This window comes from Theropithecus gelada, chromosome 4 (assembly GCF_003255815.1).
Source record: "Theropithecus gelada isolate Dixy chromosome 4, Tgel_1.0, whole genome shotgun sequence".
NCBI classification, from domain to species: Eukaryota; Metazoa; Chordata; class Mammalia; order Primates; family Cercopithecidae; genus Theropithecus; species Theropithecus gelada.
This window is the reverse complement of record NC_037671.1, coordinates 111,628,575-111,646,013: the sequence shown is the minus strand read 5'-3', so window position 1 is coordinate 111,646,013 and position 17,439 is coordinate 111,628,575. Positions and strand designations below refer to the sequence as shown.

The 17,439-nt window shown below is 41.3% G+C and overlaps 1 protein-coding gene across 2 annotated transcripts in view; it reads right to left on the bottom strand.

Moving 5' to 3' along the window:
- Positions 1-17,439, bottom strand: part of CNKSR3 (CNKSR family member 3) — a 105,253-nt gene that overhangs the window by 39,681 nt on the left and 48,133 nt on the right. For both annotated transcript variants that reach the window (XM_025383382.1, XM_025383384.1), the window contains exon 2: positions 5,434-5,597. In XM_025383382.1, the coding sequence (XP_025239167.1) occupies positions 5,434-5,597 (164 nt within the window). The remainder of the gene's footprint in view (positions 1-5,433; positions 5,598-17,439) is intronic.

The window sequence follows — 17,439 nt, the reverse complement described above, 5'->3', positions numbered from 1 at the left end:
CGCTGGTTCAAGCCATTCTCCTGCCTCAGCCTCCCAAGTAGCTGGGATTACAGGCGAGTGCCACCATGCTCAGTTAATCTTTGAATATTTTAGTAGAGATGGGGTTTCATCATGTTGGCCAGGATAGTCTCCATCTCCTGACCTCATGATCCGCCCGCCACGGCCTTCCAAAGTGCTGGGATTACAGGCGTGAACCACTGCACCCGGCTGTGGAGAAACTTCTTTCAGCTGGCTTTAGCCATGTGGGCCAGAGAGAGGCAAGTCACGTGTCAAAATCAAGATACATAAAGCATAAATATACTCGGAAGTATGTAAGAAACTTTTTTTTTTTTTGCAAGATGAACAATGGTAAGTTAAAAACAACAACAAAAGGCATTGACTTTAACAAAACAATTCTAATTTTAAATAGATTTTACTTGAAGTTTAAATTTATGTTACCTCCTAGTAAAATAAAAAATAAAATTTAAAAGATTAGAAATTTTGAAAGAAGCAAAAATTAGCTGAAAAGTTTCTCTTCCAAGCTTTTGGGAAAAACTGAATTTCAAAATATAAATGAATATTCTATATTGGCAGTATTTTTCTATCCAAATGTGATATTCATTTTTTTATGTTATTTTCTAGAGACTAAAATATAATCTTGTCCTCCAATAGAGAGACAAAAATAAGATGGATCTGCATCATAGCTTTTTAAATTCAAAGAATCAAAGACTCACAATTGAATGGATAAAGAGGCCACAAGACAGAGCTTGTTTTGAAGGACTTGTAACTATGATGAAAGGGAAGGACCCCCTCATTCAGTCAGTTACTCAGCCTGCCAACTTACATGAAGCGTTTCGAACTAAAAGCAGGAAACTCAGCTTTCAATAACCAATGTCACCATAAATTACTTGGAACTTTTATGACCATATACATAATGTTTACTTGTTGAACTCAAAGAGGATTAAGTGCATTTTATTGTTGCAAGAAACTTTAAACCTCCATCTTCTAAAAACGTACCACTTTTAATACTGAAATAAAGGGGGAGAGTGGCTTCTTGTAACTGGTTCTCTTCATTTTCCACTCAGTTTGCTCTTTTTTTCCCCCAAAACAAATAATGGACCTAGAAAGATGAATAAATATAGCTAGAATAGAATTTTTAAAAGAAGGAAGAAGGAAAAGAAGGAAAGTTCCTTCCCTTCGACCCCATTCCACATTAAAGAGAGAACAAGAAACTGATTATATTAGCTCAAAAGAACCTCTACTGTAGAAGCATAATCAGGAAAGGATTATTGACTTAAGTGCCCCACAAAGAAAGACCAAAAATAAATAATTTCTCAGACCAGATTAATTATTTTCACCAGTCTTTTCCCCAAAACCTGTCTCCTTCAGAAACTGCTTCGAGATATGGCATCAAAAAGATACAGATTAAGATACAAAGTGAGTTTCTGAAAATCTATTCCCATACTAAAACCCTTCCACAGAGATCTCACTTCCTAGGGTTCACCATCAGGGATCCTTTCCTGATCTGGCTAGAGGAATCATACACTAAATGAGAGAAAAGGAAAGCAAAAAGAGTCTTAAAATTATACACATTTAGCTAAGGACAAACCTTATACAACTTCTCTACCATCTTATCCATTCCTACTAGCTCTGTTTGTGATCTAACATGTGTGATTAAGGTGTGCCAGAGACACAAAATCAAAGTCATCTTATTGACTTGGGTCAATTAAGAGACAGCCTAAGAAATATAGTTCACAGTCTTCCTAAGGCATTTTTAAATAAGCTCATAAGCAAGATCAAGTTAAATATAATTTGCCAGCAAAAATTCCTGTTCCTGCATTTCTTCTCATAAAAAAGATAACACGTTTAAATGATTTGCCATGGGTAAACAATAAGCAACGAATAATCTCAGAGGTATGCCAGTGTGCATATGCACTCTAGGCCCATAGATTCATTACAGGCACTTCATTTAACCCCAAGTCTAGGTAGCATCACTTAACACATGTATCAATTCCAACTGTTCACTTCTCAACCTCCTTCAACCTTCAAAACACAGCTGCCCATGCCTTGGTGTTCAGTAAACTGGGCCTCACTGACTTGGCAAAGAACACAGGTTACAGTCATACTTATCCTTTTTTTTTTTTTTTTTTGAGACGGAGTCTCGCTCTGTCACCCAGACTGGAGTACAGTGGCGTGATCTCAGCAAGCTCCACCTCCTGGGTTCACACCATTCTCCTGCCTCAGCCTCCCGAGTAGCTGGGAGTACAGGTGCCCGCCACCATGCCCAGCTAATTTTTTGCATTTTTAGTAGAGACAGGGTTTCACACCGTGTTAGCCAGGATGGTCTCGATCTCCTGACGTTGTGATCCACCCGCCTCGGCCTCCCAAAGTGCTGGGATTACAGGCGTGAGCCACCGTGCCTGGCCACAGTCACACTTACCCTCATTGGTTATTCTTACTGGTTATTCTCAATCACATCCTCTCAACCAGTACTGGCCAACAGAACTCTATGCAAAGATGAAAATGTTCTTTTTCTGTGCTGTCCAATATCGTAGCCACTAGCCACATGGAGCTTCGGAGCACTTGGAGTGTTGCTAGTACAACCGAGGAACTGAATTTTATTTTACTTTAGTTGATTTTCATTTAGACAGTCACATTGGGTAACAGCTATCCTACTGAAAAGAGCAGCTCTATAATCGGTCTCAGGTACCCTCTACCCAGAGAGAGGAAGAAAAACTGGATACAGATTCTAATTCAATCCTGGAAGGTGGTCCTGGTCTCATCGTATGATACAAATCACTCTCCTAAGCCACGACTGCCAGTCAAAGACAATATTCACGAAGGGCGGTTTCTCTCATTGCTCTCTATCCACGACCAGCTAATTTGTGAGCCACTGCTCACCAGTTTTGGAATCTTCATTAATATTTTATATTAATGTTTATAAGATTGTTTCCTATTTATTATTATTATATAATAATGTTTCCTATTTTAGGTTCCTGTCCATCTATCTGCCCCTCTCTTTGCATTGATATTTTCCAGTGGTTTTGTTTCTCCCTCCCCCTTCCTTACCTTTAATTCTATTCATTTCCTGTCTATCATAAAATCAACATCCACTAAACTAAGTTTACATAGAAACCTCTTTTATAACACCAAGGCCAACTGCATTTACACATCGACTGCCCTGGAGATGGTCTGTTCAAAGCAGCACCAATTTATACATCCAAAGATCTATATGCTACAAATGGATTAAAAAGATAGTATAATTAGTATATGAATTATAAGAATATTCAAAAAGGAGATTATATCGAGACTAAAGACATTTTAGTAAAACTCACTAAAATAATCCACACACTTTTGTGAACCCCTACGTGACCCCCTGTCCAATGCAGTCACTGGTACACAGCAGGTCCAGAATGAGTCTGAGGTCAAAGCTTGGTCTGCAAAGGAAATTAGAAGGAAATTGTACGAGATAAAACACAGCTTTAGGTTCTGGCATTTGTCCAGCTTTGTTCATTTTAGTCTAATGCTCTAAGAGGTAGACAAGAGGAAAAAGCAGAGAGAATGCCCAGGGGCACCTGTTATGTTTGTCATCCCACCCGATGTACATGATGCATCTCTAGCTGACCCTTCTGCCCTGCCTCTCTTACTTTGGATTTCCAAGTAAATTTACCTGTCCTCCAAGTATTACTGCAAAGTGAAAGAGACAATTTGCAAAACATCAAGCAGAAAAGACGGAAAAGCCATGTTCCCAGAAAGTATAATAAAAGTAAACTCAAACATGTTTGTACAAAAAAAAAAAAAATACAGTTTCAGTAATAAACAGGATGCTTAGACGTCTGGGCAGTGCAAAGCACTTACACAATAGTGCACAGCCACATCTAAGGTGAGCGTTACTGTACAGATGGGAAAAACAGACACCACCATTTCCCCGGAGGTCACAGAGGGAGTAGCATGTAGCAGAGCCGGGATTAGAATGCAAATTCCTGCTTCCCAGACCCGTGCTCAGACTACTTGGCTGTAGCGTCTCCCAGGCGGCGGCTCATTTATCAACTACAAATAATTTCCCCATTACTTTCCTAAACAAGAGCAGTGCATCTCAGAGCAGAAGACAAGGCTCTGTCCATTTTAAGAAGAAGAATACACACAATGCAGCAAGTGTTATATAATCAACAGTACGCAGACCAGCGATGGCAAAATCATCAGCAGCACATTCTTTCCCACCATTCTCAGTGATGTAATTGTATATACCCCTGGCTGGGGTTCAGGGCATTACTAACCCAGCCTGAATGCTGTCGAGTTTGTCCAAATCCTGACAGTTAAGTAAACTGCATCTTTAGCCTGGCACCGGGGCAGGCAGACTTGAATCCCACCCACACTAACCAATGTATAAACAAAATGTCCTTACAGGTGTTTTTGGCCCACACCTAACAAAGCTACCCATGTGATTCTAGTGTCAGGACCCAGCAGGATTTTACTCATTCGTGTTAAAGCCAAAATCCATCACCTACAAAATGTAATGAAGGCCACGTTTTTTTCCCATTTCATAGGTCATGTCAAGTGCAAATATCAGTTATTTAAATATCATAAATATCTGTGAAACTCAACCGCTTTTTATAGTAACAAAACCAGACATGAAAATCAGAACCTATTTCTCACTTCAATTTAGAAGATGACATTTTCTTTTCTTTTTTGAGACAGGGTCTCACTCTGTCGCCCAGGCTGGAGTGCTGTGGTGTGATCTCTGCTCACTACAGCCTCCACCTCCCAGGCTCACGTGATTCTCTGAACTCAGCCTCCTGAATATCTGGGACTATAGGTGCGTGCTAGCCACACCCGGCTAACTTTTTGTATTTCTAATAGAGACAGGGTTTTGCTACGTTGCCCAGGCTAGTCTCAAACTTCCGGACTCAAGCAATCCACCCGCCTCGGCCTCCCAGAGTGCTGGGATTATAGGCATGAGCCATTGCGCCTGACCAGAAGGTGACATTTTCATTCAGGACTATTTCCAACGTTTTTTCCTTATAAAAGAAAACTAGACTAACTTAGACTAATACAGAGATTTTCTGAAAAAGACAAACTCTTTCTGTAAAGGAAAAGTTAATAAATATTTTAGGCTTTGGGGGAACCATGTGATTCTGTTACAACTACTCAATTCTCACTGTAGCAAGAAAGCAGCCACAAACATATAAGTAAATGGACATGGCTGTGTTCCAATAAAACTTTATTTACAAAAATAGATAGCGGGCCAGATTTAACTCACAGGCCATAGTTTGCCAACCCTTAATGTAGAAAATAATTCATTTTTTCCCCTTCCTATAGTATCTTCGGCTCATGCTTTATTTCAATGGAGCATTAAGAAAACAGTGATATGCTAAATCACAAACAATGAGAGCTTAAGAGAACAAGGCTCTAAAGAATGTCATCACGGTACAGATCACCTTCTCCTGAACTAACCAGTGCACAGAGAAGGTCCACAGCCTCCAACACAAGCTCCTGGTGTCCGATCCGCGTGACCCCCAGCTCCTCCAGGTCCTGATGGGAAATCTGCAGCAGCTGCTCGCCATTGATCTTCTCCCGTTCAAACTTGTGGACATATTGTTGCAGGCAGTCATCCAACCCTGCCGAAAACAACCAGAAGTCCCATTATTGTCATTCTGTTCCTTTACCCCCACCAAACTGCCCGCATGTCACATCAATCTCAGCAATCACCAATTGTGATGCTACTATCTGATTATCCATGTGAGGCCTACTCCACCTAATGGGCACCTTTGCATGACATCTCAAACAGATTTTCAAGTGCAGCTTAACATTCTCAAATGATCCAGCAGACTTTTATGATAGTTACCTTTTCATTCCCTGTAAACTAAAGGAATAAACGCCAAACCCCTGCTGACTTAAAACTCTAATTATCTAGACCAGACATGTTGTCTGTTTGCTAAGCAACCCTTCTTTTGGGACATCATCCCTCCCATCCCATGTAATCCCAGGGAGCTTGCCACTCAAGACGCCTTGCCACAGTGGGTGGCACATGGCCAGGTCTCCTGTAGGGCTCTATACACCAGCCAGTCATAGGTTTAGGGATGGACGTGTGACTCAAGCAGAACCAATCAAAATCTTCCTTGATATTTGATATATGGCCACAAGAACTGAGAAGCTCTTTTTTACCTTCCAATCAGAAGTCAAAAGATAAACCTTGGCGATGCTGGCAGTCATTTTTCTCATCAGTTTTCTGAGAATAAATTCATTTGAGAAAGAGAGAGAGAAAATACCCCAATAATATCCTATATACCCCTGGATATAACTTTGCTTAATAAAGATACTTCTAGCCCTAGAATATTTCACTTAAGTTTAAATAAGTTTTCTTTTTAGATTAAGCTTGTTTGTGTCGAATCTCTATCCCTCACAACTGAAAAAGACTCTAAAGGAGACGGGTACCAGCAGTAGTACCATATAAAAAGGCATGGTAAATGGGTTCGCTTATGGCAATTTTTCCAGGTCAAACATTATGGCCAAAAGTGCCATATTTTAATGCTTGTATATATTGACTAAAATGAGTAAGCCAAACAGAACTTGAGAATTATGATTCCTGTACAGAGAACTTGTTTTAATAGTTTTACTGGAATAACATTTTACCCTGAATCAATTGATCTATTCAAGCCTAATAATAAAAGTCACCTTGGTGTTTTAAAAGACCGGAGTTATATAAACTCAATCCCAACACAAAGAATGAACACTCAGTTTAACTGGAAAAGTATGTAGAAAGCATGCTGCTGCCCCCTCCCCACCAAACGCACGCACATGCACACACACACACACGTGCACACACACATATGCCCATACATGCACACACGCACACACACATGCACACATTTATTTCATTTAACCCTCACAAAACCTGTGTCATGTGGGTATCTCTCTGAGCTAGCACTTACTTTTTGGATTACTAAAGTCTATGGATATTAAAATCTGATGTGTGAGGCTAAACTACATCTCTGCCCTACAAATGTTCACCATTTTCCTCCTAATAAGACAGGAAAAACAGTAGTTTTCTGATAACCATTTGGGGCTATTAAATATAGGAAGAGGAAGTAATAAAAAAAAATCTATGGTAACCATTTGGAACCCAACTCATCCTCCCTGAAATGACATCTGTCTAGCCCAGGGGCTAGACATTACACAGCAAGCGAGGTTGGGAATATTGATATAAACCCAGCTCCGCTCTGACAGCCTTGAGCTACAAGTGGCCTTCGTGGCATGTGAGTCGGGCAGGCAGTGGAGGCCAGGCAAGTCAGCAGGTGTTGAGACCGACACCCTACCTGGGCTGCAAATGCAACCTCAGCACTAGGACACTCAGAATCAATTGTCTGCAGGGGGAGCGGTATCTATCTGTAGCAGGCAACCATGACAAGGGACAAGATTGAAGGACAGCCTCCTAACTATTTTGTTCCCATCTTGTGGATGAAAGAATTAAGGCTCACGGAGGATACATAACCTGTCCACAGTCATATAGCTGGTCAGATGCCAAGAAAAGGGCTGATGCAGAAGAAAAGAGGTCAAATGCAAGTTAGGGTCTGTTGGACACAGCCTCGTTCTTCTGCATTTTCTCGCAAACATGACATAATAACCCAGGATTATAAAAATTCTTCTCCAGCAACTTCTTAAATGAGCAGTAAAGTCTAACCACAAGACAGTTATTAAAATAGAATTACAGAATCTTAGAGTCACTTAAAAGGCACTTCAGATCCCAATGAGTACAAAAAACTGAGAAAACACAGACAAAACAGAAATTACTGTGAAGTTTACCCAGAATCACTTAGCCAGTTCTAAGCCTGATCATGATCTTCTCCTCTCTCTCAGGACGCTGTCCTCCCTAGCCTACTTTTAAGCTTTAAAAAGAATTTCTTTGTTTTAGTTTGTCATACAAGTTTAGGACAACTATGTTATATATTTAAAGCCTGTTATGGCTAAACTGTGTCCCCACAAAATTCGTATGTTACAATCCTAACCCTCAGTACCCTGGAATGCATTTGGAGAGAGAATCCTTAAAGAAGGATTAAGTTCAAATGACATCATTAAGGTGGGCTCCATCCATATGACTTGTGTCCTTATTAGAAGAGGAGATTACAACACAGACACACACAGAAGAAAGATATGTGAAGACACGGAAAAGACGGTCATCGTAAACCAAGGAGAGAGGCCTCAGAAGAAACCTACCCTGCTGACACCTCGATCTCAGACTTCCAGCCTCCAGAATGGTGATGAGACAAATTTCTGTTGTTCCAGCCTCCCAGTCTATGGAGCTTTGTTATGGCAGTCCAAGCAACCAAATACACATGTAATAACATTTTCTTTCATATTAATCCACACGTGATGGACTCTCTTAAACAAGGCCCAGTGACCAATGGAACAGGTGATGCTTACTGTGCTAAACAAGCTCACTGCTCATAATACAAAGCATAACACTGAGAGATTCACATTCGTTTTCATGTACAGAATACATCAGTCCATTAAAACTACGGTGAAAAAGTATATTGGATGTTCCTTAAGCTTCATTCCTGAATGCTAAGGAGAAATAAAGATGAGGCCAGATCATTTCTCTGTTAATGAACTGAAAAATTCATGGAAGAAGTGGGATTTCAGAAGTAGCTTTAGAATAGTAAAGAAATGTTTGGAGCACTGAAAAGGTTGAGATGGAAGGAATGGTGAGGGTTCTAGACAGTGTGCAGGCTACAAATGACTAGACATTGAGAATTGAAGAATACAGAGCATTTCTCTGAGAAACTAACCAGAATCTCCTTGAGGATTATGAGAGAAAATAAGCATTGTAACCTCAAATAATCACAAGTTCCCTGAGATGTAGAATTATCAAGCAGAAACATCACGTTACTACCCCTATAAGAATAGAATCTATTGTAGCCTCAAGACTTTGTCCTCAAGGCACACATATATTGAATATGCTAGGTTTTAAATAGTGTTGCCTCCCAGAGTTTTATTATTCCAATACATTATGACCTATTGTTCGGCAGTCCTATTGTTTAGAATACAATTAAACATTTATAAACAGCTAAATTAAACTATTACGCAGTCCCACAAAGGAGGGAAAAGGCTCAATTTCTAGTAAACTGATCTAATAGTCTTAGAATTTGCAATAAACCATACTCTTTTACTTATTTGTCAGATGGATCTATCTGCCAGTTTCTTGCTTCAAGCAATTTACAGAAAGTCTAGCAGGACCAAGAGAAACACATAATTCAGTAAAATTAGATTAAACACATTCCATTTATACAAATTAAACACGCAATTAAATGTGAAGGAAAAAGAGAAGAAATTCTCACAGAAGGGAGCCACAGGTCCCAGGCCTACTCTATTGTCACGAAATCTGGCTGTATATAATCCTAAACCTCCAAGGAAATCCCAAATGCAAGACGAAAACACAAACACACACACACACACACACACACACACACACACAAACACACACACATGGGTAAGAGCCCACAATCCAATACCAGTCTCCCTTCTCACTGACTGGATAACCTGGGGCAAGTTACTCGGCTGTCTCATTTGTAAAATGAGAATACTAATACTACCCACACTACAGAGAACTGTAATGAAAATTTAATGTTAATGTTTATAAAGAGCTTAAAACACCATAGAACACATAGTAAATACTCTGTAAATTTGGTTAAATTTTAAAATGTGATTTATTCAGGTCCTCAGTTTTCTAAATGTTCAGAATAAAAGTTGCTGGCTGGGCATGCTGGCTTACTCCTATAATCCTAGCATTTTGGGAGGCCAAGGCAAAAGGACTGCCTGAGGCCAGAAGTTTGAGACCAGCCTGGACAACATAGCAAGACCCCATCTCCATTAACAGAAAAAGAAATTGTTTGTTTGTTTGAGACAGGGTCTCACTCTGTCACCCAGGCTGCAGGACAGTGGCACGATCATAGCTCATTGCAGCCTTGAACCCCTGGGCTCAAGTGATGCTCCTGCCTTAGCCTCCCAAGTAGCTGGGACCACAGGTGTGTGCCACCACACCCAACTAAAATTTTTTATTTTTTGTAGAAACGTGGTCTCCCTATGTTGCCCAGGCTGGTCTCGAACTCCTGGGCTCAAGCTATTCTCCTGCCTTAGCCTCCCAAAGTGCTAGGATTACAAGTGTGAGCTGCTATACCTGGCAGAAAAAATAAATAAATAAATTTTTTGAAACAGAATAAAAGTTGCTAAAGAGACACAGAAACTCCCAAATGCTTAGGTGGCCATGTATTACCTTCCCCAGAAAGTGTTCCCAAATGTGAGAACCTGCAATCATCATTGGTTTCACCTACAAAAATTTTATGATTTATATCAGAACATAAGCACCATAAAAGTAGTAACTTTGGCCGGGCACAGTGGCTCACGTCTGTAATTCCAGCACTTTGGGAGTCCAAGGCGGGCAGATCGCCTGAGGTCGGGAGTTCAAGACCAGCCTGGCAAGCAAGTTCAAGACCACTGTCTCTACTAAAAATACAAAAAAAAAAAAAAATTAGCCAGGCTTGGTGTCGGATGCCTGTAATCCCAGCTACTCGGGAAGTTGAGGCAGAAGAATCACTTTAACCCAGGAGACAGAGGTTACACTGAGCCGAGATCATGCCATTGCACTCCAGCCTGGGCAACAGAACAAGACGCCATCTCAAAAAACCAAAAAAAAAAAAAAAAAAAGCAGTGACTTTGTTTTGTTCACTACTCCCTCCACTGGCGTGGAGAACATTGCTGGTGTTCAATAAATATTTGTAAAATAAACACATGATGCATGAAGAAAGACAAAGAACTCCACATAAAAATTAATATCACACCAATGCACAAAAGTCATCTGCTTTTATTTTCTTTCTTTCCTTTTTTTTTTTTTTTTTCCCAGACAGTTTCACTCTTGTCAATTCTCCTGCCTCAGCCTCCCAAGTAGCTGGGATTATAGGCACCCACCAACACACCCTGCTAATTTTTGTATTTTTAGATGAGGTTTCACCATGTTGGCCAGGCTGGTCTCAAAATCCTGACCTCAAGCAATCCACCTGCCTCGACCTCCCAAAGTGCCAGGATTATAGGCATGAGCCACCATGCCTGGCCTGCTTTTATTTTCTTATACAAATAAGCAACTAAAGATAAACTGTTGATTGTGGTATCAGTTACAGATATTTGCTACACATCTCAACATTTCAAGATTAAAGGAGGTCATTTCTACACAAAGAGAAATATCATAAACAAAATAAAACTCCGAGCCTCTCAGTATCAGTCTTTGACAAGATACCTGCCTCGTACTAAGAATTTTTATTAATTAATTAATCACCCCTAAGTGGAGAAAAGATTATATACCTGAAGACTAAGAAATTAAAGTAAATGCCCCAATGCAAAAAAAAAAAAAAAAAAAAACCAGAAACAAAACAAAACAATAACAACAACAACAAAAACCTATGGCTATTCTCATTTTCTGTAAAATAGTAAAATCAGATCATGAAGTAGGTCCCAAAAAACAAATGGTCATCATGACTTTAGTGGAAAGTGTCCCACAGACCATACCCTCTGTGGCTTTGCTTCCAAGAGCTTGGCAAGCTCAAGTTGGCAGAAGCTACAGTTCTTCAAATACAGGAGCCCAGAGTGGTTCTTCCAGCATTTGCATTGAGTACTTCCACCTGAGTTGGGTTTTGTGCTTTTAGATTGCTTTTTGCTGTTTTTTTTTTTTTTTTTTTTTTTAATGATTAAATTCAGAAATCAGTTTAGCTAAAGCTTGCAGACTCTCATCTCACTCAAGACTTTTAAGAACCACAAGTGACAAGTGCCGGGCGCGGTGGTTCATGTCTGTAATCCCAGCACTTTGAGAGGCCAAGGAGGGTGGACCACTTGAGGTCAGGAGTTCAAGACTAGCCTGGCCAACATGGTGAAATTCCGTCTCTACTAAAAATACAAAAAAAAAAAAAAAGCTGGGTGTGGTGGTGGGCCCCTGTATTCCCAGCTACTTGGGAGGCTGAGGCAGGAGAATCAGTTGAACCCAGGAGGCAGAGGTTGCAGTGAGCCGAGATCGCGCCATTGCACTCCAGCCTAGGTGACAAGGATGAAACTGTCTCAAAAAAAATAAATAAATAAAGTGACCTGTGATACAGAAATTTGCTCCCACAGGATTTTGGTAGACTATGTTCTTCCACGAGGAGAATCATCACAGACTCACACAAATTCAATTTAATTCAACAAACTTTATGAAGCAACTACTACATGTGAGATGTTCTCTACTGGGAATCAACCTCCACTACAAAGGAGATGGGGTTCAGGGGAAGGTCACTTTATTATTATCTGAACCAGAGGGAAGGAAACAAGATTTGGGTGGTACATGTACACCTGACCACAATATTCTCAGAATTCCCAATACTTTGAAAACCATTAAATGGTAAAGACCTGACACAAAGCTCCTTAGCCTTCCCGACTTACTGATACCACTTCCAGTATATTATAACTTCCCCCAAACACGACATGTTGCTAAGAACAAAAGACAGTTTTCAAACAGAAGCGTGACATGGTTTGGCTTCTATGTGAGCACAGTAGGATTAACGGAGCGAGCAAGGCTGATGTCAGGGCACGCCAAAAGCCAGAAAGGTGGTCTACTGGTAGGCCTCTGAGTGCCCTTTTGTGAGATGAGTCACCCAATGACATCACTTGGAAATACCCTTCTTCTGTCACTCGTTTTGTTGATGTCTTTAGGCCTTAATTTTCAGAACTAGTTGATAAAGAGTTGATTTAAATATAGCAATTTGAGGTTGTTCAATAATACTATGTTTGAAACCCAGGAGTGGGCCAGATGCAGTGGCTCACACATGTAATTCCAGCACTTTGGGAGGCCAGGGTGAGGGGATCGCCTGAGCTCAGGAGTTCGAGACCAGCCTGGCCAACATAGTGAAACCCTGTCTCTACTAAACATACAAACAGCAGAGCGTGGTGGCCTGTAATCCCAGCTACAGGCATTCTCTGCCTTCTGTTCTGTCATTTGTCTCTGCAGAGGATCCCTTCACCATGTCCCCTTCTGCTCGTGGTCACTGTCACGGCTGAACTTATCTCTTTCCCGGATTTCTGCAATAACCTAGAAAGTGGCGGCCATGCTCACTCCCTTCTTCCTCTTAATTCATTCTCTATCATTACATCTGAGCAAAACCATCCTGTCCTTTACAGATCCCAGTCCATTAGCTCAACACAGCATCTCAAGCCCTTTGGGACCCGTCCTCTTCCAAACCTCCCTGCAGTCCCATCATGCTGTAACTCACCCTACTGGTGAGGACACAGTAAGCGCACCTGTTCCACTGAGTTTCTCCAAAAGTAACAAAAATGTCACTCACAGATTGGCAAAAACAGCACCCAGGCCAAATCCCGCTGGCTGCCTGTTTCTGCAAACAAAGTCTGAATGGAACACGGCCATAACTCCTTGGTTTACATATTGCCTCTGGCTGCTTTTGTACTACAATGGCAGAATTGAATAGCTATGATAGAGACCTTGTGGCCCACAGAGCCTAAAATATTTACTACCTGGCCCAGGTTTACAGGCCCTTGGTAGAACTGACAGCAGCGATGAGTACAGAGTGATGATGACCTCTGCCGACCAGAAAAACAGACTCCACCAGTCCAGTCTGGAATTAAGGGAACGTGAGTTTTTCTTCTTTTGTTGTATTCTTTAAGGAATCATTTCATACAGTTACACTGAATTTAAAAGCATAGAAAATGTTACCTCCCCTCCCCCAATGAAAGACCTGAATGTTTTAGGAGGTTCCTTACAACTTTTTAGCCACTTTATTATTTTCTTTTTGTCAGTTCTCTTGAGGCATTATTTATAGACATTAAAAGTCACCAATTTCCAGTGTACAACTCTATGAGCTTTGACAAATAGGCAGTCATGCAACCACCCTATGATCCTGATAGAAACATTCCTATTGCCCCCCAAAAGAGTTCCCTTGGGCCCCTTTGCTGCCCACTCCCTCCCCACAGCCCCATTCCCAGCTGCCACTAATCTGATTTCTACCTAAATGAGCCCAATTTCTCCTTCTGGCTGTACTCCCTGTCCTGCCTGGGTAACACTGGCTAACCCACTTAGTTCTGGTTCTCAGGCTTCCCATCGGTGGATTAGCAGGCTTCCATTAGAACTGACACCCACGCACACTACTAATTGCAGCTCTGATTTTATCAGCCATCCTTCGAGGTTTGTGGTTAAATTTAATTTGAAGAATGGGGACCATGATGAAACATAATGTCTGAAAACTGGATGGGAAAGCTGCAGTGTTTCTTACAGGTCTAAAGATCCATGGTTCCAACATATGTCTGAGCTACTCAGAAGTTATCTTTACTTACAAGAGCAGAGTATGAAAAAGGAAATAAACTGCCCAGAAACTTAAATCCTAAATATCCTCAAAGCTACAAAAGAAAGAAAAAGAAAGAAGAGAGAAAAAGAAAGAGATAAAGAGAAAGAAAGAAAGAAAGAAAGAAAGAGAGAGAGAGAGAAAGAAAGAAAGAAAGAAAGAAAGAAAGAAAGAAAGAAAGAAAGAAAGAGAGAGAGAGAGAGAGAGAAAGAAAGAAAGAAAGAGAAAGAAAGGAAGGAAGGAAGGAAGGAAGGAAGGAAGGAAGGAAGGAAGGAAGGACAGACAGACTAGCAAATGAATGAACTTGGTGTTGAGAAAAACCATATAAAAACGATGCATTTTAAGTGAGGGTTTTGACCCTGATCAGAGCTGTGAGCTGGGACTGCTGCTCCCTTGGAAGCAGTGGCCACATGAAATCCAAACACATAATAAAGATCCAGCCACCAAGAACTCTGGAAGCCCAATTTAGAACCAGCAAAGTTCTTTCACTTTGTTTCTGAAATGGAATGACTGATTTTGAGGACAAGGGACACCCCACTGGCCATTTTTGGGGGTACCAAGCTGAAAGAACAGTAATGTAGAAGAGAGAATAAAAGTTTAGACTCTTACCCGTTTGAAAAAGCTGATCTACACATTGCTGAAGAGCTACCAAATATGTAGTAACGAACCCACAGCTTCAATTTCTTACAAAAGGCAAAAACAGGTGGAATGGAAGGACAGTCGACACTAAAGCACTTTCTTATTCCCAAAGCAAACTCAACTTTCTTGCTAGTAACCAAAGTCCTCTGAGACTTAGGTCACCCTGAAGACATCAGAAGACGTAACCAAGGAACAACCACACTTTGAATTTCATGACATAAGTAGAAGACATATTATTTAAACAAAATTTGGAGCTAGCAAACACATCCATGCCAGGATAATTTAAGAAAGTAAAAATAGAAGGACTACCTTAGCTCAAGGATTCAAGTTAACCAGAAAACAACAGTCAGATGGGCTGCCCTCATTTGAGGTTTCTGAATGGGTAAGTAATGTGTCCCAAATGAAAACTTTAACCCGGAACCTCTGGCTCTCAAGTTGCAGGGCTCCCAAGCCTACGCTGCCCCAACCCCAACAGATTCTGTACAACTTCCGACCACTGTGAAAGGGACGCAGCCTGGCCCCTCCCAGGACCCTGAGCTGCTGAACAAAGTCTAGCCATGGCGGGAGAAGTGCCCAGAGAAGGGACAGGCGAAAGAATAGAAGTTGGTGTTGTCTGAAAGCATTTTTGGAGGGAGGAGTTTATGCTGATTTAAATCACAAAAAAAGAACCGATATGCAAATCTTAAGTAAACTGAAGAGATCATCAGAATTCAGAATATAATCGCAGCCCTCAATATTCTCCTTTGAGTCCTCCTTCCTCACTCCTCCATCGAAAAACAATGTATGAGGAGCTCGAAAGATACTACTAAGGGCAGGGAAGAAATACAACACTGACTTACGTGTGTGTGCGTGCATATGTGTGTATAAGCATATACCTATATCTCACAGCAGACATTAAAAATGCAAAATGAGAGATTCTAAAGACAAAAACACAATTGTAGGGATGAATACAAAGCCTACACAACACTCTGGTAAACGTGTACTTTCCAAGGTTGTTTGTTGTAATTCAGTAACCAAATCGTTGTATCCAATTTTGTAACAGACCTTGGACCAAACAAGGGGAGCGGAGGGGAAGAGAGAAGCCACATGTGAAACAGAAGGAATGCATTTTACCCAGGAAGCTGTACTTTTTGCCTCATCTAGTGCAGCCTACTTTTGCCAAAACTGTAAATTTGATTTGGTCTAAAAGCCAAACACCGGCAAAACGATTGTCAGTTCATGCTTACACGGAACGACGGGTAGAATTAACTAGTTCCCCTGCCACACAGCAAGTTTACGTTTACAGCACTGGGGAGAACCAACTCAGCACAGATAAGAGACATACAGTGGCCGTGATGCTGCACCCACTGCTTGAGGGTCAAGTTGGGCTAGTTCTACCGTATGGAGGTGAGCGCATCCATCACTTCTGCTCCATCTGAGCCGTCAGGATTTCCATGGAAAAACCATTCAGCCAACCCTCTCCCAACCCTGCCATCATCATTTCAAAGTGCATGGTCCAAACAGCCAGGTCTTGTATCAAATTAAACCCCTGCAGGAATAGGGGGCGGCTTGATTTAGTGGCTCATGGATCCCTGCAGTGACCCCACGGAGGGTCAGGTTATCATCATCTCCAGTTTATTGGTGAGGAAAGCAAATCTCAGAGACTATCAGGAAAAAGGCAAAGGTAGGAGAATCCGGACCACAACTGGGCAAACGTACATCCCTGTGGGTTCTGAGGTGATCAATGAAGAAATAAGTGGAGGGGAAGACAATTAAGTATGTTAATGTGCAGACCTTCTATTACTGAGTACTTACTATGTTTTTGGCACCATGCAATGCATTGTGGAAATGGCATAATTTACAGTTGCTGTTCAAGTAGCTGAAGATTAAACAATCGTAAACCAAGCAAGAAGAAGCTCTACGCCAGCTATACAGGCCAGGAGAAACAGTATGGCCTGTGGAGCCAGACGGCCTGGATTCAGCTCTACCACTTCCCAGCTGTGTGACCTTGTGCAAGTTACTTAACCTCTCTGTGCCTCACTTCCCTTATCTACAAAATGGAGAGGAGAGCAGTCCCCACACCTCATGGGATTAACTGGATGATTAAATGTGTTAAAATGTGTAAATGAGTTAATATTCTTAAAGCACTTATAAAAATTGCCAGGTATACAGTAAGCGCTATTATTTAAAAAATGAAAGAAACTGGGGCTCAGCTTGTAAGTAACTGGCCTAAAGTCGCACAACCAATAATAGGCAGAGTCATGATTTAAAGTCATTTCCCAGAACTGTGAAAGGAGAGCATGAACCCAGCATGGGCTTGGGAGATTTGGAACTTTGATGGCAGGAATCTGACATTATCCTCAACCGATGCCTTTTACTTCCTGAAGTGGCAGGAGTTGGAGCAGGAGGGGGTGCTCCAATACAAGGAGGCTGGAAAAGGGCCGAAACAGCTGGGGACAGCCGCCTGGGACAA